Source organism: Mytilus trossulus, chromosome 14 (assembly GCF_036588685.1).
Source record: "Mytilus trossulus isolate FHL-02 chromosome 14, PNRI_Mtr1.1.1.hap1, whole genome shotgun sequence".
NCBI classification, from domain to species: Eukaryota; Metazoa; Mollusca; class Bivalvia; order Mytilida; family Mytilidae; genus Mytilus; species Mytilus trossulus.
The window spans coordinates 32,821,734-32,848,736 of record NC_086386.1 but is presented as its reverse complement, the minus strand read 5'-3'; the positions used below and the strand labels follow the sequence as shown (position 1 = coordinate 32,848,736).

General features: G+C 31.9%; 2 protein-coding genes across 3 annotated transcripts; one reads left to right on the top strand and one right to left on the bottom strand.

Annotated features, from left to right (window-relative positions):
- The first annotated feature begins 1,322 nt into the window (after positions 1-1,322).
- Positions 1,323-4,057, top strand: LOC134697677 (uncharacterized). Its single transcript, XM_063559960.1, has 3 exons — positions 1,323-1,365; positions 2,743-2,961; positions 3,579-4,057. The coding sequence occupies exons 1-3, from the start codon at positions 1,323-1,325 to the stop codon at positions 4,037-4,039; spliced, it is 723 nt and encodes a 240-aa protein (XP_063416030.1). The 3' UTR covers positions 4,040-4,057.
- Positions 4,058-11,477: 7,420 nt separating this feature from the next.
- On the bottom strand, positions 11,478-21,527 carry LOC134696267 (uncharacterized). Of its 2 annotated transcripts, none has more exons than XM_063557964.1 (4): positions 21,388-21,527; positions 13,563-13,755; positions 13,161-13,267; positions 11,478-12,171 (listed from the first exon to the last, which is right to left on the bottom strand). In XM_063557964.1, the coding sequence occupies exons 1-4, from the start codon at positions 21,443-21,445 to the stop codon at positions 12,104-12,106; spliced, it is 426 nt and encodes a 141-aa protein (XP_063414034.1). In that variant the 5' UTR covers positions 21,446-21,527; the 3' UTR covers positions 11,478-12,103. The 2 variants fall into 2 exon arrangements, with proteins under 2 accessions (XP_063414034.1, XP_063414035.1); XM_063557965.1 differs by lacking the exon at positions 21,388-21,527 and adding an exon at positions 16,824-16,963.
- Between the last annotated feature and the right edge of the window lie 5,476 nt (positions 21,528-27,003).

Genomic DNA, 27,003 nt, shown 5'->3' with positions numbered 1-27,003 from the left:
TTTGCGTTATAACGCAAACCTTTTGCGTTATAACGCAAACCTTTGCGTTATAACGCAAACCTTTGCGTTATAACGCAAACATCTTTATTTCAATTATTCATTAAGTTTTGTATATATGTCCGTCTGTCATTCATTTCGGATGTGATTTACTAGTAGATAAAAAAAGAAACATACATACAAGGCCAAATCATTATAATAAATATGCATAGGAATAATGGAATAATTGAAGTGCAATTATACATAAATTAAGACTGATTTGTGCATCAGAAAAGTATATAATTTAACAAGAAAATAGATATAGTATATAGTCATATTAAAATTGAAAGATCAAAAATAATGTCATACAATTGTGAAACCTCCAAGTCAAATAGACAAAAATGATCTTTCTGCTTTAAAATGAATTATTAATAAGGAAACATTTTTTTTTAAATCTCAGAATATGATCAAGATTCTTTGATAGAAAGTCATTGAATTTTCATTTCAATATAATGAAGTATTTTTAAGATGCTTGGGTAGCAATTTGAATAGAGAGAACATAATTTTATTAATGAAACATCTTCATTCTATACATTAATTGCCAACGGGTAGCTTGTTTGAATGTAACCTACTTTACACAGTTCTCAAACGAGAGCTTACTTTGGAAGTATATTTATATTCGGTTATAGCTATATTAGCAGGGTTGATTTTTTTCTTAGGTATAACCTCAATTTACTCAATTTTCTTTGTAATATATATACTAGTAGTAACTTGGATATCGTTTTTGGGGACCTTATAGTTTGTTGTTTAGTGTGAGCCAATGCTCCGTGTTGAAGACCGTAATTCGGCCTATGATGGTTTACTTTTACGAATAGTGACTTAGATGGAGAGTTTTCTTATTGGCACTCATACCACATCTTCTTATATTATTATGCTCATTATTAGTCATTGATATGATCTAATTATTCAAGTAGTTTACTTTGCAATTACTACAAAGGTGATAAATTTTATTATATCCAGCCTCCTCCATTAATAACTACTGTTTCCTTTTAATCTTAAATAAGAAATAAGATAAAACAAATGTTTGCGTTATATCGCAAAGGTTTGCGTTATAACGCAAAGGTTTGCGTTATATCGCAAAGGTTTGCGTTATATCGCAAAGGTTGCGTTAAACGCAAAGGTTTGCGTTATATCGCAAAGGTTTGCGTTATAACGCAAAGGTTTGCGTTATAACGCAAAAGGTTTGCGTTATAACGCAAAGGTTTGCGTTATAACGCAAAGGTTTGCGTTATAACGCAAAGGTTTGCGTTATAACGCAAACATAAGAAGAAAAATAAAAAAATAAAATGTGTGGCGCTAATACGCTTCCGTATGAGACTGTTATCTTTGGTGAGATTTTTTTAACAACTTGGTCGATCCACTTCTGGGAGTAGTATCGTCTCCGATGTGATCACAATTCGAGTGGGCAGCACTATTTTGTCGACATGCCATATGTTTATACTAAAAGTATTAAAACAAATGAAACCTGTTTTGTGTGATCTTTCTTTAATCAGACCATAACATGTACATTCCATATGGCTCTCTTTCCTTAAGTTAATATGCAAACTGTAGTTTGTACTCTCCCTATTGATTTCTTACTTTAGATTGGGAATGATTCGGAAACTAAAATGAATTGTGCATGTGTATTCTGTCATTAACGTCGGTTTCGGGGTTTTAACATACTATTATTTACTTTTTTTTTTCTTATTTTTTAAACAGTTACGAATTTGCACAAAAATAATCACAGTTTGAAATACAGTGTACAGAGCCTTCACCGTGCTTTACTCTGACACCCGTCCAACAGTTCGAAAATTAAAAAAGACTAAGTAATAAAACACAAGGATTGTTCAGATATCAATCTATTCCCAGCGGAGAAAACTCTGTACCTCAATCACTATGTGACTTCGAAATCAGCAGATGACAATACGAATATCTAAATAGACATTCTTATATTTAATGTTTGGGGACTGTGGTGGAATCAAGACAGTTTGTATCGTTAGAAATCAAACAACATCTCCTATATTTATATAACTATTATGTAATTAAGTTTTTTGTAAATTTTGTGCTGACATTGGATTCGGACTTAAATTGAGTTTTTACTGTGTGTATTGCTGCGTTTTTCTTTTTTCTCCTTTAGCTAAAGGTATAGGAGAGGGTTGAGATCTCACAAAACATGCTTAACCCCGCCGTATTTTTTAGCCTGTCCCATATGATCCTCTGGCCTTTGTTGGTTTTGTATGTTTTTCAATTTTAGTTGAATTCATTTATATGTTTTAGTAGTTAAGAATTGAGACCATTTTTATTGAACTAGTACTTATATGGGGAAATCTGAGGCTCACCATCGGGTGCGCGATATTTTCGCAGCGAAGGAGACTCATCGGTGGTCTTCGACTGTTATCTGCTCTTCGGTTGGGTTTTTGTCTATTTTACATATTCCCCATTTTCATTCTCAATTTTATTCATACAAACAAAATCTTTTCATTAGTTAGATGTCATTCAAAGTTATATTAATAGTACAAACGACGGTATCAAATTTACTGCCACAATTACGCATGTTGAACGAGCAAACAGTAATTATGCATTTTAATTAAGATCTTGAACGTAATTCCTAGAAATATCAATAAAAAAAACAGTGTATGCATTTTTATATTGCGTGATTACATTGTAACAACTGTAATGTGGTTACTCCTATATCAAATTTCAAGTACATGTATATATAATGCACAGATGTGAAAAATAAAAACAACTTCTCTATTTCTGAAGAGTCAAACTTGGTAACTATGTTATATTTTGTTATCGTATCTCTTATTATGGTGGTATATGTGGACAGCGAGGAATGTACAAGAAAAGTTACAGAGTTGAAACGGAGTGAAAGGAAATTGAGAAACGATATGGTCCATCTACAGAATGTTTTTCTAGAACGTCTTTCCAGAACAGATAAATCTAGTAAGTAGAATGATGTCATCGGTTAGAACTATATAAAGACTATTTCGAAACAATAACGCAATAACATAGATTAACGAGATAAATTAACTTGTCTTGTGTTTGCCCACCCGATTTCTGCAAATTAAAGGTTGATATGGACTTTTATTAGAGTAAAACTACCTATTATAAAGTAAAACTACATTATATAAAGTAAAACTACATTATATAAATTAAAACTACATTATATAAAGTAAAACTACATTATATAAAGTAAAACGACATTATATAAAGTAAAACTACATATTATCGTGACTTCATTGATACGTTCCAACGTGTTTTTAAACTTGTGTTTTCTTGATCTTTAAGTCTGTTTGATCATAAAGCTTTTTAATTGTTTTAGTTCGTATACATCTTTAGCTTTACGCCTTCCAGAGAAACATAGATCCGAGAAAAGCGCTTAAGATTTATAAAATTATTTTATAGTTTAAAAAAAATTTGCTCTTTATACATTGCAATTTATGTTTTATGACTGACCACATAACTCATAAAGTCAATCGAAAACAATGCATTTAGAATTTTCATTATCGAACTTATCACAGTGTAAAATCACTAAATTATTATCATCTATTCTTTTTCAGATTCGGAGTATAAAAATAGTAAAGCGTTTGTCGGATTTTCGGCATATTTGTCTGAAGGTTTCGCGAGTGGTCATAGTAAATCTTTGTCACAGGGAAAATCTCTGATCTTTGACCAGACAGAAACAAACACAGCTGGTGTCTACAACACCAAAACAGGTATATTCAAAGCACCATCTAGCGGGATGTATGCCTTTACTTGGACACTCTGTGTAGATTCCAGAATAAATCACGGTGGTATTGGAGAATTTGGTACAGAGCTAGTTGTGGATGGAAAGGCTTGTGGAAAATTACATGCAGACACAGAACACGCCGGCGATGATGCATGTTCTACTGGATTTGTAATCAAATACGTCAGTGAAGGCAGGACTGTGTATTTGAAAAATATATATAACCATCAAGGTATTCTTTTAAGCAAGGAAATTCAAACACGTACAACATTTTCAGGATGGAAACTAAATTGATTAAATTTGAATAAAGCTTAATAAAGTTTACAACATTAATACTGTTAAGTGTGTGTTATTATGTCATAATTATTAGAGATTTCCAATAAAATGACATACGTACCTAACTCGACGTACGCACGTAACGGGACCGGTTATTGCTAACCAATTAATTTTGTTAAATGCGTTACTCAAGTTTTAACTAAGTATTCATAAACTATGAAACCCTTTCATAATAAATTTTATCAATATCAAATATTTCTAAGATGATGAAAAACGAAAGAAATCATGATTTATATATATCACGTGATTATTGAGATTCCCGCCTAAACTTCACTGACATAAGACCACATATATAAACGTATCTTTACCTATCATACGATTCATTTGAGTTGTCTTTCGTGGTTTTGACAATAACTTGGATTTTCATCTATACTTTGCAAAATTTAATGAAACTATTATTCGATATTTGTATTGATTTTGTTTGTCGTTATCAGATAGATTCTTCTTTTCGATTTCTAATGTTTTATAATATTTAATTTCCATCGGTTTTAATTTATATAGATTTTGTCGTAATTGCAGGAAAAATGAACTCAAAATGTTCATCAGAACGTATCTCAGTTCAAGTTGAAAACTGGGATTGCATCAAACTTTATTGAGTATCATTTCAAACGTTCTCTTCTTCTGCACTTAATCTCATCAATTTACAAGATAATAATGCGTGTAAATAAATGTGTACACCAATTTGTTATACAGATCGTAATTTAGAAGGTGTACTTAATTATCAAATGATGACCAATAACCTGCATTGACCACTGTGGATAGTAAACTATCAACTTATTATAGTACATAGTAATTGGCTAAAATATCCTGTCCTCAAGTATTTCTGATTAAAAGTGGATGGTATGTCAATTAACATAGTTGTTACATTTTTGAGACAACTATAATGTCACTTCAGTCTTTACGTGCATTTTCTTTTACTCGTATTTATTCAATTAGAAGTAGATTCTAAAGCTATCGCATATATTGATTGAGTTAGCGAAAATTTTAAGTTTCAACTTATTTCTCGCTATGGAGGTATATACATGTATATATATAAACGTGACAACTATGCGACAGATCCAATGACAGGATCACCAGTGAAGGTGTTACACGACTGAAAAAATACATTTTATATTCATATTTATATACTTGTATATGGGATTGACTGGTAGCAGGCTAGCCTCGAATAACACCTTAACTAAAATTTATTTGGCTCGTTTAATTCTCTTACAATGTTGACAAAGTATTAACCTTGACCCTTTGATAATAAAAGTATAAAAAGTTCAAAAAAATTTGAACCAACCGTTTAATCAGAAAAAAATACACTGGTTATATAGCAGTGTGACAAACACTTATTTTGATGATTAAGAAGCTTGATATTTCCTTAACAACACAACGTCATTAAAACGTTCTGCTGATTTTACCACCTTGAAGCAACAAAACATTTTTTTTTATATTTGAACCGTGTTTAAAGTAGAAAACAGTACGAAGTTGAAGACATACTCACAGTGGAAGTCTATTATTTTAAGACATTAGATAGAAAGGAATTTTTCCATAAATGTATTTACCAACAACGTCATATTTTTTTTTATGTGTTTGAGCTTTGGATTTTATTTTGCCTTTTGGTAAGGGACTTTTTGATTTGAATTTTCCTTGGAGTTCGATAGTTTTGCTATTATACTTTTAGCAGGGTCGTCCAAGTGATCTATGAAATCTGTTTCAAAATAATCAACATCGATTTTTAAGGTCAATCAAAGACGGTCTTTAAAAATGGAAGATTGAAGATGAAACTACCTACACTAGAGGTGGTGTGAATCGGATGTTAATACTAAAAAAATAAAGATCTGTCACATTACATGTTTTATAGGTATATTTCCTCTTACAATACAATTAAAATATTTGACTTCTCTACCCTATACAAAAGTATTCGACATTCCAATCTAATAGACACTATATTGAACTAATTGATCCTGTTCTGCTTCATAAAAAAAATAGCCAACGTAAATACAAGTATCTTGGTTGGGGGAGGGTTTAATTGTACTTACGAAAGTAAGAAACAAAACCTCCGATGAAAGTTTTTAAAAATCTATGAAATTCCTGATTGACATCATATGTGTTACTCACGTTTTAAGGACATGTTTTTTCAACACACAATTGACAATCCACGGAAGGGAACCAACTGTGCTCCATTTTTAAATGACTTGTAACTTCATTGATTTGAGGCAGCCTTCAATTAGGAACTTCAAAGTTTGTAGACTTTGTTGAAAGCATATATAACATCGTACTTGAAATAAATTAAAGGACACAACAGATACAATACAAATGCGTCATACTCTGACTTTAGAAAATGTTAGAGTCGGTTGAGAACAAACTTCACGAAAAAAGAAACGATTTCAGCTTTGCGCCTGCATAAAGAGTATATATAAACAAGTTGTTACAATGTTACAAACCTTGTATTCCCAATCATGACTTCTTTGTTAAAGGGTTGCTACAAACAAGAAAGCTTTTAAACCAATAGTTTCATGTGGTGAAGTTAAAGTCATCCTATACGGACATTTTACAGACGCCATCACGAGTTGGTTGATTGTAATGTAATATCTGTTAAAAGATGACGACTGAAAATTTGAAACCACAAACCCGTCTTTTTTCCTCAAATATGACCTATACCAAATGAATGCTTGTTTTAAAGCGGAATTTGCAACATTATAAAAATAAATTTGCTGAAGGCATCATGTTTGAAATACTAACCACCTGTAAGTTAGATACCCATTAAATGTTACCAATAAATAAACTCATCATAGAAACCAGGTAGTAATACGCCAGGCGCGTGCTTCGTCTACAAAAGACCCATCAGTGACGCCCGAATTCAAAAAAGTGAGAAAAGCATTCAGAACCAAAATTCCCAAAAGTCTTGCCAAATACAGCTAAGGTAATCTGTGCCTGAGGTATGAAAGCCTTAGTTTTTCAATAAAAACAAAACTTTGTAAACAGTAAATTTATAAATATATCTTTTGGGAGTTAATACTGTAAAGAACTTTGTCACCTTGGTATTTTCTACTTCTTTTTTAACCATAAATCAAGTTTCATTTTTTAGGAGTATTATTCCCCCTTTTAAATATGATTTTAATGTTAATGATACGTAACGCGAGTGTATGTTTTCTTTATGTGGATAGAGTGCGTCAGGCTCAAAAGTGATATAATCTAATAAAAGTACAATAACAACTGAATTCGACACAATATAAGTTTACTGGTCACTTTCGTCAGTCTATTGAATAAACTGTTATAACTTTGTTTCAACTCACTAAAGGCATACTTTTGCAGTGTATTATGGTTTTATTCCTGATCAATGCAATTCTAATTAAATGATGATTCAGATGTTAGATAGTTCATGCATAGCATAACAATGTCGACCCACTCAGTCTCGTAGGTTGTGTAGGACTTTGAGAAAGACCTGTGGAAACGTGATTCAAGGACTGTAAAATGTATGAAATTTAAAGCACCAAATAAAACCTAGAATAACGATCTAGTCTATGATAAATAAAGTACTGGTGTTTTAACGGCACAAAGAACAGAAACATTAATTCACTGGTTATTCTAACTGATCTATTTATCATTACATATCTTCGTTTTTATCTGGCAACAATATTCATTTACGAATGGCGATACGCCTTTTTGATGACAAACAACACAGCAACTAAACTAAACTAGCACAACATGCACAATTGTCGTCATACAACATCTTTGGAATTTCAACCAAAGATGAAGAACTGGATCTTTCATCACTGTAATGGATACATAAACTACATACGTGTTCTTACAAACGACTGTATATTGCTTGGTCTTTTATTTGCTTCACGAAACGTCTTTCCAAATAATCAATATCAATTTTATAAGCAACCACAGCCAGGCTTCAAAGTTCTTGTAAAACTACCTATTCTAGAGGTGGCGTGAATCAGATGAGGATAGTAAAACATTCCAAAGATTTTAATTTCAAAGATTTTGAATAGTACATTCAATCTAAGACTTGCAATAGCATTGACACTTTTGACTTTTCTACACTTTCCACCGATATTTCCCATATCAAACTAAAAGACAAATTGTAAGAATTTGGTCCTGCTTTGTTTCGTTAAAAAGAATGGAAAACGTAGATACAAGTATCTTGCCATAGGGCGGGATAAATCCTATTTGTAAAAAAAACACTCTGATTCTTACCAAAAAAATCTCTGAAAATGCCATTATCAAGTTGCTTGATTTCCTGATTGCCAACATATGTTACGTTTGAAGGACTTGTTTTTTGAATGAACTATCGGCATTCTAATATGAACCAACTGTGCCACTCTTTTTGTCGACTTTTATCAGGATATGAGGCTGAATTCATACAGGAAGAAAAGAATGAAGTTAGAAATATCATTTAACTTTACTTTCCACTAAATAGGTGAGGTTATGATGTAATTCAAAAATGGTGACTATCTTGAACGCATATATACCATCAAACTTGAGATAAGGATACAACAAATACAGTTAAGCTACATCTAGAAATTGACAATGAGCTCGAAGGTCGGTTGGAAACTAAACTCATGACAAAGGACATGATTTCAGCATCCCAATTATAAACTCTCCCTTCAATGTAGCAACATTCCAGCAGGACCTGCATATGGAGTAAATATCTACCAGTTGATACGATTTTCCAGGGCTTGTATTCCCTATCATGATTTTTTATATAGAGGGTTGCTGCTCACTCGGAGACTTTTAAACCAAGAGTTCTCAGTAGTGAAGGTGAAATCATTCCAAATATTTTACGGACGCCATCACGAGTTGGTTCACCGTTACATACACATGATAGCGGATACAATCATGTCCCTTTTTCCGAAATGTGACCTACCGAATTAGACTTATTAACAGTTCTGTTTTGTGACCAGGATTTGTTTTTTTCTATCAACTTATGAGTTTTGAACATCAATATACTACTGTTGCCTTTATTTTGTACCAACGTGAGCTACACGACGTGTGCCACAGAAACAGGATCTCTGTTTACCGTTCCGGTGTATATGAGATCACCCCAGTTTTAAGTGGGTTCTTGTTTCTCAGTGTTTAGTTTTCTGTGTTGTGTTTTGAGCAATATTGTATATCTGTTTGTCTTTTTCTCTTTTAGCTTTGGCGGTGTCAAATTATTTCTGTCTTATGAGTTTGAGTGTCTCTTTGGTGTACTTTGCCTCTCATTTTCAATATATTTAATTCATTGACAAACTTGGGTACACTTTGCACTAAAAAGTGCGTTATGATACAGTACATAGTATAACAAACCTAAATTTACACATAACTGTCTTATTCCGCTAAACAGCATATCAAAAACAGAACTTTAAACCCCTGTCCAACAAGTATACATCTCCAATGGCACTATCTTTTTTGTGCAACACTTTAAGAATGCACCAAAATCAAGGCACTAGTTTTATAATACTAATAATAGATTTTGAAGTTGTTAAATTTTACTACAATTTTAAATCTTATGGCATATTTTAATCATAATTTCTAAATAGAATACTATTTTGATATGCATGTTTTGCTTATATATATTTTTATCAAAGAAGACATACGTTTGAGACATTTCTTATTTACATGTTGAAGTGGGTTTTCTACATTTCTTTCAAGTCGTAACAAGTCTTAAAATCTGAATAAAGACCGTCAATTTATTTTTTTGTGTGTTTGTATTTTGTTTAAGTTTTCTGTTAAATGATGTATAAGATAAACATTGGGGTAGGTGCTCCGGAAGGGTAAGCAGATCCTGTTCCTCATGTGGCACCCGTCGTGTTATTCCTGTTAATATAAATCCAGTAAATAGTCTTATTCGGTGGGTCATATTCATGAAAAGAGAAGGGGATTATATTTACCACGTAAGAAACATATCCGATATCATCTGTGAAACGGGTAATCATGGTCAATCAACTCGTGATGGCGTCCGTAAAATTTACGAAGGGATGATTTCAACTTCACCATTAGAAACTCTTGGTTTAATAGCTTCCTTGTGAGTCGCAACCCTCTATCAAGATAATAGTGAAAGGAAATACAAGCGCGGGAATATCGTATCAATTGGGAGATATATACTCCGTCTGCAGGCGCTGCTGTAATGTTGCTTAATAGAAATGGAAAGTTCACAATTGGGAAGCTGAAATCATCTCACTTGTCGTAAAGTTTCGTTTTCAACCGATTATCATTGTCAATTGCTAGATGTTAGTCAATATATGAGGCAGACTTAACTGTATCTGTTGTATCCTTTATCTCTAGTTCGATGGAATAGATGCGTTTAACAGAGCCACCACATTTTGAATTATTTAGTATGAGAACATCCTCTATATAGCAGAAAGTAAAGTTAAAGGATACTGTACACTTCTTATTTTTCATCTTAGAAGTTCCTGTATAAACTCAAACTCATAATGATAATAAAAAAAACAAGTCAGCAAGTAGAGTGGCACAATAAGTTCCCATTGGAATGCAGACAGTCTGTTGGAAAAACGTCCTCCAATTATAAAAAAAATATGTAGTCAATCAAGAAATCAAGCATCTTAATAATGTCAGTTTCAGATATTTTTTTTGTTTGAATAAGAGTGATTCTTTACAGATTAGGATGTATTCCTCCCTTAGATAAGATACTTGTCTCTACGTTGGCCATTATTTTTTATGAATCAAAGCGATACCAACTCTGTCTATTTGTCCTTTAGTTCGGAATGGGGAATACTTGTGTAAAGTGTAGAAAAGTTAAATATTTAAATAATATTGCAAGATGAAAGCGTCTAAGGTTGTATCTACACTAAAAGATCTTTGGAATGTTTTAGTATCCCCATCTGATTCATGCCACCTTTAGAATAGGACGTTTCACAATAACTTTGAAGCCAAGCTTTGATTGGGGATAATATAGATGTTCATAATTTAGAAAGAGGTTTCGTGGAACATTTGAAAGACCCATCAATATACCGATTTTTAATGACATTTCTGTTGATTGGGTATCCAGTACAGTGATGGAATAATAAGTTCTTCATATTTGGTTGAAATTCCAAAGGAACATAGAACAGACCTATGATTATCCAGGATTTCCTCTTTGGTAAGTGTCGTGAGGTTATATGTTGAGTTTCAAAGTGAATTGTCAATACCGAATTTATTTATCAAGCAGTGTATGTAATGAGTTGTACACACATAAACGATGGTGTTTACGGCTTAATCTGCGGAAACAACAACATATTTGACATGGAGGTAGGAAAAGTGTTTTGCAACATTAAAATATTACATATATATGTGAATGATGCTTATAACTCAGACCTTCAATTTTTTTGTAGATGTTAATTTCATAATTGGCATATACACAAGTATACAAAACAACAAGTTATAACACAATTTCAAATTATAATGAAAACCAACGAAAAGCTATATTAAAAAACTTTAATTTGAACTTAAATACTACAGCAGAGTTTAAAACTAAAAAAAGGGATAACATGGTGCAAGCAAACGTGAAAATTAAAACAAAAACATATATTAATACATACTTAAACAAGCAGTTAGTTTCTTTTTAACACTGTATTACACATAAGCCATTTTTATAAACGGTATTTCTATACATAAACTATTGACATAGAAATATGTCTATCCTGCATGTTTTTCCGATAGTACAATGCAAATGCAACAAATTAAATGAAATACTTTAACTCTAAAAAAAAATGTCAATGGAATAATGATTTAGCGGATTAGGTCAAACATCTCTATATAAAAAAAAAAAGTGTCAATGCTTAAATAACTGGCTTATTTGAACCACGTGGATTTTCTTCGAAAAAGGGACAAAATGAGATATTCTTATGCTTATTTACATGCATCAAAATTCTTATGACCTACCATTCTTACATACCTTTAAACAATTCACTAATAACAAACTTTAGAAAGCTAATGAATTATAAAATGACGGCGTTGACGGAAGCAGCACGCATGCTGCTTGCTTCTGTTGCAAAGAAAAAATATATAAAAAAAAAAAGTGCACGACACTGTTTTGGTTTTGATGTATTACTGGTTGTATCCTGCACGATATGGGTCCTGTGTAGTGGTTTGTTGCTGGTGTATCAATAGTGTAGCTGAAAAATAAACATATTTTATATCTTATTTCATGTTTCCATTACATGTATTTATTCCTTTGATAAAAATAAACGATCTGTTATACTATATTCGGTCAAAGGTTTTACTTGGGTTTCTGATGTCACAACGTATGTTTCTCATAGGACGTTCCTATGAATTTGACATAGAGCCACATTTGAAGCAGGATATGTTTACCCTTTCAAATATTTAGAATTTACACCATCCTAAATCCCACCACGTTTTAAGTTTTTCTATGTACTGTTTTTGTACGGTTGTTTGTGTTTTTGTCTTTTTTTTGCAATGATATTGTCAGTTTTCATTCGGCTTATTAGTTATAAATATCCTTTTCGTACCTTTCGTCTCATTTATGGTAAAATAATGAAGGTACTTTTGTTTTAATATACAGGATCAATTTTCAAATATAAATGAATTGAACCTTTCGTATATGTCAATGAAACAGCAACTCAGCGACATAAAAAGGATTTGGTCAATATCTGTAGCTCTTCATCGACCCGAGAAGTAAAAAAATTATTAATAATCCAATAACGTACGTGTATCACTAAAATAAGCTGAATTTAAAGTTGAATCGAGCGCCACTAATGATTCTCATGAAGACGACAAACGCAGGTTTGGCATACCGGCAAATCATGCGCCGGTATTTTTTTACATTTAAAAAGAACACAGTTTGGGGATTTATTTTGTGTGTGTTACAACAAAACTTAAGATTGCGGACAAAGAAACAAACAGAAAGCCTCAATTACTTCTAGTATGTTCTATTCTGTTTCTGTATCTTCGATAATTAAAACTTGCAGTGAAAATTGTTATTCTTTATTATATCGAATCAAATTCTTTTAATGCAATTTAAGTTTTATCAATTTTGCATGAAGAATTCCTGAAGCAAAAATTAACTTTTATCCCTTTTATTAAGTGTATCCTATAAATGAATATGAATTAACATTAACTATAAATTTTCAAAGTATTACAATACCTGGTTGTTGTGTTTGGATTATAACCCCTTGGCGACGTCTGCGGCATGCACAACAGCAACAGGTCACTAAAGCAATGATCAATACAACAACAATAATTGGGACGTAGCTGCAAAAGACAATTTTTTTTACACTTTACTGATATGCCAGTGTTGGTTTAAAAATATCAAGATAAAATAAACATCTTTAATAATTCTTTTTTAAAATATTCTTAAAGTATTGTGGCCTTTCATGTCAACAGACATTACTTTTATTTTACATTCCAAAATTTTAATTACCGGTTTCGAAATAGAGTGTTAAAATTTCTAACAAATTATGTTGTGCAATTTTAGTTTTACGTCATTTTTCGTGTACCTCGTGACATTATAGTCAACTAACTTAAAAATATAATGGTAAATACTTACAAGTGATTTCCAAACCAGTCCATACAGAAGTCGTCTCTGTTATCTTCCCCTGTTCGTAAAGCTTCATTACTACAGCAGAAAAGCTTTGCCAGCCGGGTACCACAACAATAATCAGGGCAGTACTGTGCTGGATGCTCATTGAACAGTACATCATCGTATGAATTGCAACATTCTCCTGCTTCAACACTTGGTACTGAAATTATAAAAATACACACACGCGTATTAAAGTTTTCAATCATGTTTCAATAAATGGTGCCCATAATAATTCTTCGATTTAGATTTGTCTCATCGTTCTCCATCATCAGATAAAAAAGAATTAAGATCGCAGCGTTCAAAAACTCTACAATTACAAATCCAGTTTATGGCGTGACACATAGCATACATCAATTTATTCTTAAAGGATGTTAAGTGTCCAGCCCTTCGCGTGAGGGTTAACTGAAAAATAAATTATTTTAAAATTGATTTTGCAAGATTTAAACATCAGCAAAAGAAAACGCGAAATACAATTAAGGTTGATTCACTCTCATCAGTCAAATATAACTGACAACGTCATGAATGAAAAAGAAAAATAAACCAAAAGACAAACATTGACTGTTGTCTTTTATGACATCATTTTTCAGTCAAACTTAAGGAACTCCGTGCTTTCATTCAAAGGGTATTATCATTCTATACTTTTTCGTTTTCCCTGTATATTAATATCCTACGAACCGATCCAATGAGAAAACATTCCATTTTGAGGCCACACCTACGATAGTTTAAAGAGTATTCTGGGTTTTTTTTCAGTCTGTGTATTTATTCGCTCGTCTGTCCCGCTTAGGTTATGTGCTTTTGTTCAAGAAAGTTTATGATAAGGTTGTAGTTCAATCAACTTGAAACTTAGTACAAATTAGAATTTTGACCCCAATGTCACGGCCCACTTAGCATAGATAATGTTAGTGCAAGTAGGACAAACATGTTCTATAGACACACTCTGGTTTTACAATATGCTAAGTTCAGTTGTTTAAATAGACTATGCATAGTCCTAGGTAATATAACTAGCAAGTGTTTTGACTGCGCAAATAGTCCGGTTGTGGTATAAACATTCAGTGACCATTTGTTTTTGTAATTTCGAAAGTTTGTGTATTGTAATAAGTTAGGCTGAAACACTGTACTAATAAGGTATTTTAATTTTGCTTTATTTGAATTCATTGACCAGTAAAACTTTATTGCAGTGGTTAGATATTTGTTTCTTACGACACCTCAAAGGGGATACAAAACAAAACAACCCTTATATTGTTATGACAGTGAAATGGATATATTAATCAATCTTTTTTGAACCTATCAGATCATGATTTGCAAAAATATAAGCTGTAAACTTTTGTCCTTTTCTATCTTATTGACATCCAGCTTATGACATGATCTATCTTATTGAATCATTTGACAAAAAAACTATTCTAAGAAGTTGTTGTTGACATCGGATTTTGTCAAATGTTTCAACGTTTGTAGTTGTAAATCGTATTTTTGTCTGTTGTTTTATGTGTTGAGTTGGGGATAACTACTCATCCCGCTCATTTGGTTGATTTAACTTTTGACCAGAAGAAACACCAACAAAGCTAGATAATACAATTAATTATCTAATTACTACTACAATTTAATATTAATTAGTATTATAATTTTCTCTGTTATTAATCTAAGTTAGATAAGTCATACAAATCTTGTCTTGAATTTCATCCAAATCCTTTCTTAATTTTCGGAACACGTTTTATAAATTTAAATGTGACGTCACTTTGCATTGACTATGACTAACAGGGCTGTGATTTTGTAATGTATTCGTTTTATTCAATAGCTAGTCACCACTTTATTTTAATCATGTATATCTATTATATAGTCATTTTATAAAATTTACTGTTTGCAAAACTATGTATTATTCTTGATAATAATGATGTTTTTGTCGTGTAATGTTGCCATTTTAATGTTATAATTAACACTGTCATTAAAGAGGGAGGTTTGGCATGCAACAAAACCAGCCTCAACTACCATTTTTCATACAATGCTCTGTACCAAGTCAGAATAATGGACATTGTTACATTATAGTTTGTTTCTGTGTATGTTACGTTTCAGTGTTGTGTCGTAGTTCTCTTATATTTGATACTTTTCCCTCGGTTTTTATTTGTAACCCGAATTTGTTTTTTTCTCTTTTGATTTATGTATTTTGAACAGCGGTATACCACTGTTGCCTTATTTAGAATAGAATCATGATTTTTTTTAATTATTTTTAAGTTGTCGTTGGCTTTGAACGGTAATGTACAAAGCAGATGTTTTAAAATTATCTCAGTTATGCAGGACAATTTAAAACTATTGATTAATATTCCAAATCCTGGACACAAAACAAAACAACATGATATACAGACGTTGCTGCCTATCGAAACTTCAAAAAATGCAAAACTGTGTAAGCTGATGATCACCTCCATCTAACTGTTAGTACTTCTTGTTGATGGAGGTGATCGTCTATTATTTCAAAACAAAAATAAAACTACTAGAGTATAAGCAGCAAGCAGTGAGTTCAGAACCAATAACAAGCATTTTCAAAGTGTAAAAGCTGATCACAAATTCCTTGTCTATTCGGTTACTTGATCAACATTCGTACTTCGTGCGTTGCAAAATTCGGGTGAAAGTATCTCGTATCATTTTGTGAATAATGCTTATAAGTTTGTTCTTAACTATGGGTGTATAAAAAAGAAGATGTGGTATGATTGCCAATGAGACAATTATTCACAAAAGACCAAAATGACACAAACATTAACAATTATAGGTCACCGTACGACCTTCAACAATAAGCAAAGCCCATACCTCATATAGTCAGCTATACAAGGCCCCAATAAGACAATGTAAAACAATTCGAACGAGAAAACTAACGGACTTATTTATGTAAAAAAAAAGGTTTGTTCTGCGATAATGTCTTTAATATAATTCATATTGCAGAAACCTTTGATAGGAACATGCTAGTATAATTCCATGACACTCATAGTGCTAGTTAGTGAAAAGATAAGTAATTTAATTTAATTTCAACAGTTCAATTTTTCACTAATTATTAACCCTCGTTATTCAAATGACATCTTCAGTCTCTGACAAACTATTAATGAACTAGTTTTGTACGTTTTAGAAAATATGGATTTGACCCTGCATTAATTTCAGAAATTGCCGACTTAACGCGTCATTCAATAGACAAAACAAACCACAAAAAACAAGATTTTATAGATTTTAACAAACAATTTTACTCACCATACAAACTAAAGTATGCACTTATCACTATCAAACTGCAATATAACTTTGAATCCATTGTTTTCGTTTAAAACGAATACGGAAGTCTTCAGAAAGAAAACTAACTTTTGGAAAATTAAATCTAGGTCAGGATTGATTTAAATATCAAAGGAAGGTAATGTTATATATATGCAAGGTAGATATTTTAAACAACACAAAGAGATGTTTAATAATTTAAACCTTATATCTTCACAGTGCATAACAACATGAATATTACAGTAAATAAAATGATCGATTCATTCTGATCAGACTTGTATTTATGACAATTCTATAATACTTGAAAATAAATTTTTGTATATATTTTTTGTCAACAATAATTAGAAATAAAAGGATAAAAAAGAAGAATGCTTGAAAAACTCTAAGCAGTATGACTTCTTTGTTCGTTTACATCATTCCAAAAATCTGTTTACTTTTCTTTTGTGATCACCAATGATGAGATCTATACGATACGAATGTCAAAGAATGATTTGTATTCTAGTCTTGTTTTGATGCGCCCGGCAAGGGCTAGTATACGGAAATAACACTAATACGAAAACATTTTGACCTTACTTACAAATTGTACAATCACACAATATTGAAAAAGTTAAAATACAAAATATTTAGGCTGACTATACAGTAGAATAATCTTGTCTACCTCAAAAGTAAAACCTTCACATATATTCAACACAAGCCAAGGTCTACACATTCAAACCTCTATTCAAACCCTTAAAAAATTATAATAATGTATGTGGGATTTTCACATGAAAATCAACAAACTGAAAAAACTTGACATTTGAATGTCAGCCCGCTTTAGATCCTAGAGCCTCAACAACACCAACTCAGTTTCTGACATGATGATAGAACTTAAAACTAGTACCCATTCGACGATTAAGATACAGACTTTTTTCTATTACAATATCATCCCTTAAACTGTTAAATTGACCTTTGATCCCTACAGACACTAAAACAAACACAACAATTCACATTGATTCAAACAAATAAATCAGCTATAAATATCTATTTTATGAAAGTTTAGTTAAACCCCAAAAATTATATGTTTCATTTGAAAGTGAGGGGGTTTTAAGAGTATAATACCATATTCTGCACTGATCTGATTTTTCTTAACCTCTCACTTTTAATTTTATCAATTTGTATACTTATCTCTATATGTATATGGGGTTTTTTTTGGAGGGGGCAATAATTTTCAAATTATTTTTTTGTTATCGCCAATGCCTAGAACATTTTTCACAATGCCATTACTTCAAAAAGAAAACGTAAAATCCCCAAATACTGATATAATTTCCGATGAAAATTTACTTTGTAACGGCATTTGTTTATGTAGGAAATGGTGGATTGAACCTGGTATTATAGCTAGCTAAACCTCTCACTAATATGACAGTCGCATTACAATAGCAACGATGTTTGAACAAAACAATCAGACACATGTTAAAAATAGGGGTTCAACAGCCATCCTTGTGTTATCATCTAAATTACTATAAAAAAAAATGTTTCAAAGAAGCACAAAACGGCATACACCAAGTTTAACAACCTCATTTTGCTTTTTTATATATGTTAGATCCACCCATAAAGGATTGAACTATTTTTAGTACTAGGACCGAATCTTTACCCTGACAGACACATGGTTAGATTAACATTAACTTTGGCGTAGAATCGCGCGATTAATGTCCAATAGGTAAAAAAAAAAGTGGTGGTTCAATGTACGACGAGATGCATAAGTACAGAGTCCCGTCAAATGAATAACACAAACACAGACTTATCAGTTACAGTAATATTAATAAAGACAAGTACAAGAATAGTGTAACACCTTATTAAGACGATAATTAATGTCAATACGCAGAACCTATACTTCAAGACCATCGTGTATTATTTGTGAAGTTGATATAATGAAATATTTATCATCAAGGTCTTAATACCTTGCAATGATTTGCTTCAAGACCTTTCAATAGTGGCTTAATCGCGCTACGCTAGTTTTAAAAGTACACAGATGTTCTAAAAAATCTGTAATCGGAGAAAACTTTAATATGGTGCGTGCATCTTAAATGCGCGTCTTATTTATCGTCATTGTTCTGTACCGTTGATTTTATTTTAAGACAAATAAGAAATAAAGTTTGTTCTGTACTAGTTACTAAATCACAATTCCATAATGAAAACTGTGCCGATTGTCAATTATGAAATTAAATTTGTCAAATAATTTGAGCAATATAGCATTATAGTTTTCCAACCACTCGCTCAACATGGGAACGATGTCCCTAAACGCAAGAGTGATGTTCACTAAAACCAATTTTTTGGACGGAAATGCATCAAACTCGAAAGTTGTCTATTACAATGATTTGAGTTTGTATACTTGAATGCAGTAAAATATACACCCGTGTCTGTAGTGTTTGCCACTTATATTTCATAGTTAGTGTTTATTGCTTGTTAGAGAGCTGTATACATATTACTTTTTGTAAATGTTTTGTCTCTTGTAGGGAGTTGTATCTTATAAATAAATAAAGGCAACAGTAGTATACCGCTGTTCAAAACTCATAAATCCATGGACACAAAAAAAACAGAACCGAGGGAAACGCATTAAATATAAGGGGAGAACAACGACACAACATTAAAATGGAACACACACAGAAACGGACTAAAAAGTAAAATCACAAAAATACTGAACTTAGAGGAAAATCAATTTCGGAAAGTCCATAATCACATGGCAAAATCAAATAAAAAAACGCATCAAAAACGAATGGACAAGAACTGTCATATTCCTGACTTGGTACAGGCATTTTCAAATGTAGAAAATGGTGGATTAAACTTGCTTTTATAGCGCTAACCCTCTCACTTTGATGACAGTCTCGTCAAATTCCGTTATATTTACATTGATGCACTTCAAGACCTTTCAATAGTGGCTTAATCGCGCTACGCTAGTTTTAAAAGTACATAGATGTTCTAATATATTTGTAATTTTAATATGGTGCGCGCATCTTGAATGTACCCGCTATATACCGTTATGACAAATATCTCCTCTAATAATAAGTATAAATTATACGCTGATTTGACTCAAAAGAGACATACTTTCACAGTCTTTGGTCTTAAGCATTAAACAAAATCTTATTAGAATAACAAATATAACATCAAAACCAAATACATAAATTTGGGATTTGGGATAGATAAGTACCGTGACACGTCTTATAGTAATGTGAATTCACACTAAAAAAATAAGAGGAAACAAACGACACAACGTTAAAATGTAATACACACAGAAACAAACTATAATATAACAATGGCCATATTCCTGACTTGGTAAAGGACATTTTAAAGGAAAATGGTGGGTTGAACCCTGAAATCATTCAACATCTTCTTATGTTTATATTGGATTACGTATCTTATTTTCCTATTTTGTATGACCATAGTAATTTTTGATGTACATTTCAATGATACAGCATTCAAACAACAAAATGATAGCTAGAAAGATGAAGACCAGCATATCACATAGTTGTCTTTCTCTCTGTTTATCTATGCATCATGTATTTACATATAAAATATTTCGGACCTCATGAACACGTTTTTTTAGTTTGTTGACATTCCAGATTTTTAAAAGAATTCAATACACGTACCTTTAATATAAGATTCATAATTTACTCAATATTAAACATGTTGATTTTTTACATTCCACATTCTATTTTGGGCTATTATTCACGACACAAAAATGAAATTAACTCGAACAAGGAAATACAAGTGCCAAGTCAGGTATATGATAGTTGTTTGAAGAGTCTTATGTAGACGAAACGCGCGTCTGACGTATTAAACTATAATCCTGGTATCTTTGATAACTATTTGACATTGCTTGATGTGTTTCAGCTTTTGATTTTACAATTCGGTGAAGAACTTTCCGATTTGAATTTTTTTGGGAGTTTTAGTTCTTTTGTTATTTATATTTGTTTTTTTTAAGTAAATATTTACAAATAAAGTAAATCCATCACAGAAGATTTTGAGATAGGGAGCCATCTTTATGTCAAATTGAATTGTTTTTAAAGAAAAATATCTTCATGCATTTCGTTCATAAAACCATAAGTAAACTAGATTTTTTTAAATTGCTTGTTTGACTTCATAAATATTTTAATATGAGCGTCACTGATGAGCCTTATGTAGATGAAAGGCGCGTCTGGTGTACTAAATTATAATTTTGGTACATTTGTAACTATTGCATTATTTTTTCGCAATTAAAATTTTAAGAGGCAGGAGTAAACTTAAAGTCTATTCTTATGACTTCTCCTTCAAATCGCTTATTTTCATGACGTGATATAGTCCGTAAAAATATTTCTAAAACTTGAAGAAAATATCAGAAGGAAACAAGAAATTACGGAAATATTTGTGGTATGCAGTTAAAGATAACACAGTTGTAACACTATAAACTTAACTGTTCGTTGTTAATGCTCAAATAAATCATTTGCTATGCGTTGTTTTCTCCGTCACAAACTTGTGCACGCTTGAAAATTCAAGGAGAATTTCATTTCAAATTAAAATGACAAGTTGTTCTTACCATTCAAACTGCAGCATGCAAAAAGCAATGTACAAATAAAATACAACTTTGTATCCATCGTGTTCACCCTGAATAAATGCAGAAATCAGTGTGCAACAGGAAGAATAATGACGATAGGAAAATAAAATCCGGTATAAAGTTTATCTACACAACAAGATAAGATGCATTGTCAAGTTATATACATTACACAATCGATACTTAACCTCAAAACTTTATGTACACCGTGCATTATTACATTGTATTGTGAATTTTTGTGTTAAATGCTATGTTCGAAACAAAGAAGAAATCATACAAAAACTTAAAACATGACATACAATGGCAATACTTTAACATGTAAACAATACAAAACATTCAAAATTGTGACTTCAAGGCATTATAATTATGATGTGAAACACGACATAATCATGATGATTGCTAGAACTAATTAATTGAATCATGAGACCAGGAGCGGAATAGAAGCACATTACGGCATAAACGAGAAAAAAATCACCATTAGTCGAGGATCAGAATTGAGGTCCAGATTTACTATATAATGTTTACCACCGGTGAAACTTTCTGTTATGGAATATTAGGCTTGTCATATAACAAATAATTGGAATTTTCCTTATTGACCTTATCCTATAGTAAGTACATCGTCTAGAATAGAAAATTGATCAATTATAAATATCATCTTTCATAAAATGCTTAACATGGTATTCTTTTATCTATAAACTTGATTATTAGAGCATGTCATTTGATTGCAACTATACACTATTGGCAAAATTTACCAGATTTAATTCGAAAAGATGTGTTTAAAATTTATAATCAAATTACAATGTATTATTTTAACAAAGAGATATTGTAATTATTTGAATGAATCATTAAATGTACATACACGCGTGTATGCTTATGTTTATGATCATGTAAATGAACAGTTACTATCTAGTTTCATTTTAATTATCTTCATAACTTGTCGATGCAAATGCATGTTGTACTCCAATATTAAATGTAAGCATAATGTTTCATTGTGTAACACGTCCAACATTTAAAGAAAAAATGGTTAATTTAAAAATTGTCAAAGTTTATTTGTTACCATTCATCTGGGAAATATTAGCAATTAAATATGCATAAATGTATTTGCCACTATAATTAAATTCAAATTAAAGAAATCGTTATGCGTGAATTTAAAGCTAACATTGAATATAGTCAATAAACGAATCAATCAAAATGATGGCGCATAATGTGTTTGTTATACATTTCTTATACCAAATTTGTAAATCCATCATAACAATCGATGTAACCAGGTAGGCCTTATTGTGTCTACGTTTGAAAGGACAATATAAGAAAAAGGCAATATTTTAGCCACATTTTATTTTAAATATGCGTACTATCATAAGTACATATACAAACTTTCAGTATTCACCTAAGAAACTAACAAAACCTTTAAATAAACTTATTAAGAAGAGATATAGTTACAATACTGTTGTCAGGTCATTTAAAAATGCATATTTTGGCGTTTGTTAGTCTTGTATTATTTTAATTTTGGTTTCTTGTGTACAATTTGGAAATGAGTATGGCGTTCATTATTACTGAACTAGTATATATTTGTTTCGGGGCCAACTGAAGGACGCCTGTAAGTGGGGGAATTTTTCGCTACATTGAAGACCTGTTGGTGACCTTCTGCTGTTGTTTTTCTATGGTCGGGTTGTTGTCTCTTTGACACATTCTCCATTTCCATTTTCGATTTTATTTTTAAATTTATGACCGTGTTATGTTCCTTTTAACAGTTGGTTGCCTAGCAGCAACGGGTTTTAAAAAATGAATAAAATTTCACACGTTGACGCATTTTCTTTTAGAGAAGGCAACATAATCAATTAATCAGTGGGGATAAGTGGTACCAAATAATTTCAAAACATCTACTTGTTGAGTTTTACGTACATCAAAATAAAATTGAGAATGTAAATGGGGAATGTGTCAAAGAGCCAACAACCCAACCATGCTTGGAACAGAAAACAGCAGAAGGCACCAACAGGTCTTCAATTCAGCGAGAAACTCCAGCATCCGGAGACGTCCTTCAGAAGGGCCCTTAACAAAAATATATACTAGTTCAGTGAGAATGAACACCATACTAAACTCCAAATTGTACACAAGAAACTCAAATTAAAAATAATACATGACTAACATAGACCAGAGGCTCCTGACTTGGGACAGGCGCAAAAATGCGACGTGGTTATTCATGTTTATGGGATCTCAACTTTCCCCTATACCTCTAGCAAATGTAGAAAAGTAAACGTATTATAATACGCGGATTAAAATTCAGGAAAGGAGAAGTCCGGGTATGATGTCAGAAGATGCAACCAAAGAAACATCATGACAATAATACATAAATAAAACTGATTGAAATATTATGTCTTTATCATATGAATATCAGACACAAACCCTCCCGTTAGGGGTTAAGTATCATACCATCATAAAATATATGAGAAGAACATAACCCGTGTCATGCCAACAACTGGGTTTTTTTAAATAAAAAGACTACATAGAAAATTACTAGTATCAACACATGTGGCCGTTTTAACTCTATTTTAAGCATGGAAAAGAAGAAATTTGTTCAAAAGTACTATTATACAAATATCTCCAGGAACTTCGTGTATTTTTGTAAATACCTGTTTTCAACATACCAACAAGATCATATATAGGTCAATAGCAACCCAACAACGGTTAGACGTAAAGTGTGGGCGTTATATAAACATACCATTTTGACGTCAATGAGCACAATATGTTATTCTTCAACTAAACAATGATTCATTTTTAAAACTGGAAAGTTTAATTTTTGGATAGCTTTACGCATTGCCTGATTCGTGTGTTATTTTGACTTGTACACGAATAATTTTATAAATGGGCTACTTAGTTTACGTTTTAAATGAACTTTTCAGAAGGCCGTACGCTGACACATAGTTGCTAACTTCTACATCATGTGTCCTACGATGGAAAGTTGTATCATTTGCAGTGATACCACATTTTCTTTTTTTATATATTGACAGAATTGTGTTATTGAATTCATATATTTTTCAGTTGAAAATATGAGCACGAGCGTAAACAGTCCTATCTCTAGTATGAAGAAATATTTGAGCCGATGATTGAATATTTCGGTATGGCCCTCGTTGCTGCTCTTGTCAATAAACTCATCATAGAGACCAGGATTAAAATTGAGTACGATAGAAGCACGTTACGTCTTCTCAAAACATTGCTATAATGTATAATTTTGACAATTTCCGTCGTATATAGCCTATATTACATGCCTAATTTTTTAGCAACATGAGCCCACATAACAATTCAAAATTTAGGTGCTTTATGGACGACTAGGCAGTGCAGATCATTTCGTATTTTCAACAGTTCTCAACTACAAAGATTTCAAATATAGAAACAGGAAAGCAAACCATCTCTTAAGTAATTCAACCGAATTTAGATTTAAAATCACATAAAAGTGACATATATTACACAGTTTGCGACTCTATAACATATCTCCAATGTTCTTAATTGGAAATTCCTTCCCGTTGTCTGATATCAACATACATTTAGTCCTTTACAAATAATTCAATTGTATTAGAACTTTAGCGATGTCCTTTATTATATTTTCACATGTTGCATACCCAATAGAAAGTTCTTAGACAGTTGTATTTGATGAATTTTTACAACCACTTGGTCGATTCCCCTTCTGGTCTGGGAATGTCACAATACCAGTAGACATTTCATAAACATAAGATGGCATTTATTAACTGTATATTAAAATATTGAGGTTTTACCACCCATAGTATAGATTGCCTTAGCCGTATTTTGCACGATTTTTCGAAATTTTCGTTGTGTAAAGCTCTTCAACTTCGTTTCGATTTGGCCTTCCAACTTTCGCGCTACTGGAGTACAAAAGTATAATCGTTGTCTCTTTAAAAAGCTTAACAACGTCTAGATCGATGTAACTGAGAACATCGCCTGCCTAATAGTCAACATATATGTGCGTGAGCCTTACCAAACCTAAACCTATCGATACTAATATTTTTGGCACTGTGCATGGTCATGTTTTTTCTCATACTGATTATGACGTCTTACGGTTAATTCATTGGATATAAATTGATTTATAATTTAGTGTTTGGAAATATGATTTATTAATCAGATGTAATTTTGCTTGAAAATGAAATACCTAATATCGATATCATCAGCCTCCGAGAAATTTTACATTTCTTTATTCTCGACTGACTATTAAGCAGTATTTTCATTAAATATTAGACGCTATAAAGTAAAGAATTAAAAACGAAGGTTATTGTAAGTGTGTAATAATTCGTTTTCTAAAGGATCGACAAGCAATTTTTTTCCAAATTATAGTCAGCCTTTTGGCTCTGTATGCTGTTCATATTGCACACTACGGTATACTGGAAAGATTACAAATCGTCCAGTATGATCTGGCATTTGCTTGGGCTTGAACCAAATGCAACTCTACTTTCATTAGCAACAAAAAATATGAAACTGTGCAGTGTTTTGAAGACTAGCTCACCAGTCAGCACTTTTTTTTTTACATGTTATATTATTGATTTGGACATATTAATATAATTGCTGTTTACAAAAACAATTAATAGTTCCAAATAATTAGGATAAAGAAAAATATAAACTGAACTGTTAACCTTCGCTTCACTTCACTTCACAAATTCAATTTTTGATCATTTTTTATAGCTGTTTATAGGTTTTAAGCCATGAAATTGAACATTCTATTTGTGGCTATTTGGAGAAAATGTCCATAAATAGTTATCAAAGGTACCAGGATTATAATTTAGTACGCCAAACGCGCGTTTCGTCTACATAAGACTCATCAGTGACGCTCATATCAAAATATTTATAAAGCCAAACACGTACAAAGTTGAAGAGCATTGAGGATCCAAAATTCAAAAAGTTGAGTCAAATACATAAAGATATGCTGCTACGTAAACTGTGAGCAATATATATATTTATGTGCTCTACGCGGAGTTATTTTTAGACGCGTAGTACCTATTGTAAGAACCGGTTTAGATTTCGCGGGTAGTATATAAGTAAAGGAGCACGTTTTTCAGTTATCGAGGTTAGGCGGTGACCACTACGTTGATTACTACGACAGTGTAGACATGTCCGACAACGAAAAGAATCCTAATGAAGATATGGATGAAGATATAGTTGAAGATACGGTGGGAGAAGAAGTGTCAAATGCTGATCTTTTGTCACTAATGAAGACCTACATGAACAACAAAATAGCCGGACTCGAGAAGAATTTAAACGATTCGACCCATAGTTTAGCGAAAAAGGTAAAGAAGTCGGAAAACAACTTTAAATTCACAGAACAAGGTCCAGTTTGACCTTAACGTAGATGTGCTGGACAATTTAGATTCAGCTATATCCTGTATTGAGAAGAAACGCCCGAATAAAGCCATTTCGTACTTAGAAGATTCAAAAGAGCTGCTGAACAAGCCCAAGGCCAGCAGAGCCCAGCAAAACCTTCCGACGTCTGTTATAACTGTGGATTCTACGGGCATTGGGCGAGAGAATGTCGCAGACAAAGCAAGAACAGAGTACCCAGAGCACCTCCTTCTTAAAGAAAACAATCAAGATATTTTT

What these genes read in the sequence shown, in the direction of transcription:
- LOC134697677 (XM_063559960.1), top strand. Translation starts at nt 1,323, where the DNA reads ATGTGTGGCGCTAATACGCTTCCGTATGAGACTGTTATCTTTG. An exon ending in GTATGAGACTGTTATCTTTG is followed by an intron (nt 1,366 to 2,742) that starts GTGAGATTTTTT and finishes TATAATGCACAG; the next exon opens with ATGTGAAAAATAAAAACAAC. An exon ending in TTCCAGAACAGATAAATCTA is followed by an intron (nt 2,962 to 3,578) that starts GTAAGTAGAATG and finishes ATTCTTTTTCAG; the next exon opens with ATTCGGAGTATAAAAATAGT.
- LOC134696267 (XM_063557964.1), bottom strand. Translation starts at nt 21,445, where the DNA reads ATGGATACAAAGTTGTATTTTATTTGTACATTGCTTTTTGCATGCTGC. An exon ending in TGCATGCTGCAGTTTGAATG is followed by an intron (nt 13,756 to 21,387) that starts GTAAGAACAACT and finishes TTATAATTTCAG; the next exon opens with TACCAAGTGTTGAAGCAGGA. An exon ending in GACTGGTTTGGAAATCACTT is followed by an intron (nt 13,268 to 13,562) that starts GTAAGTATTTAC and finishes TGTCTTTTGCAG; the next exon opens with CTACGTCCCAATTATTGTTG.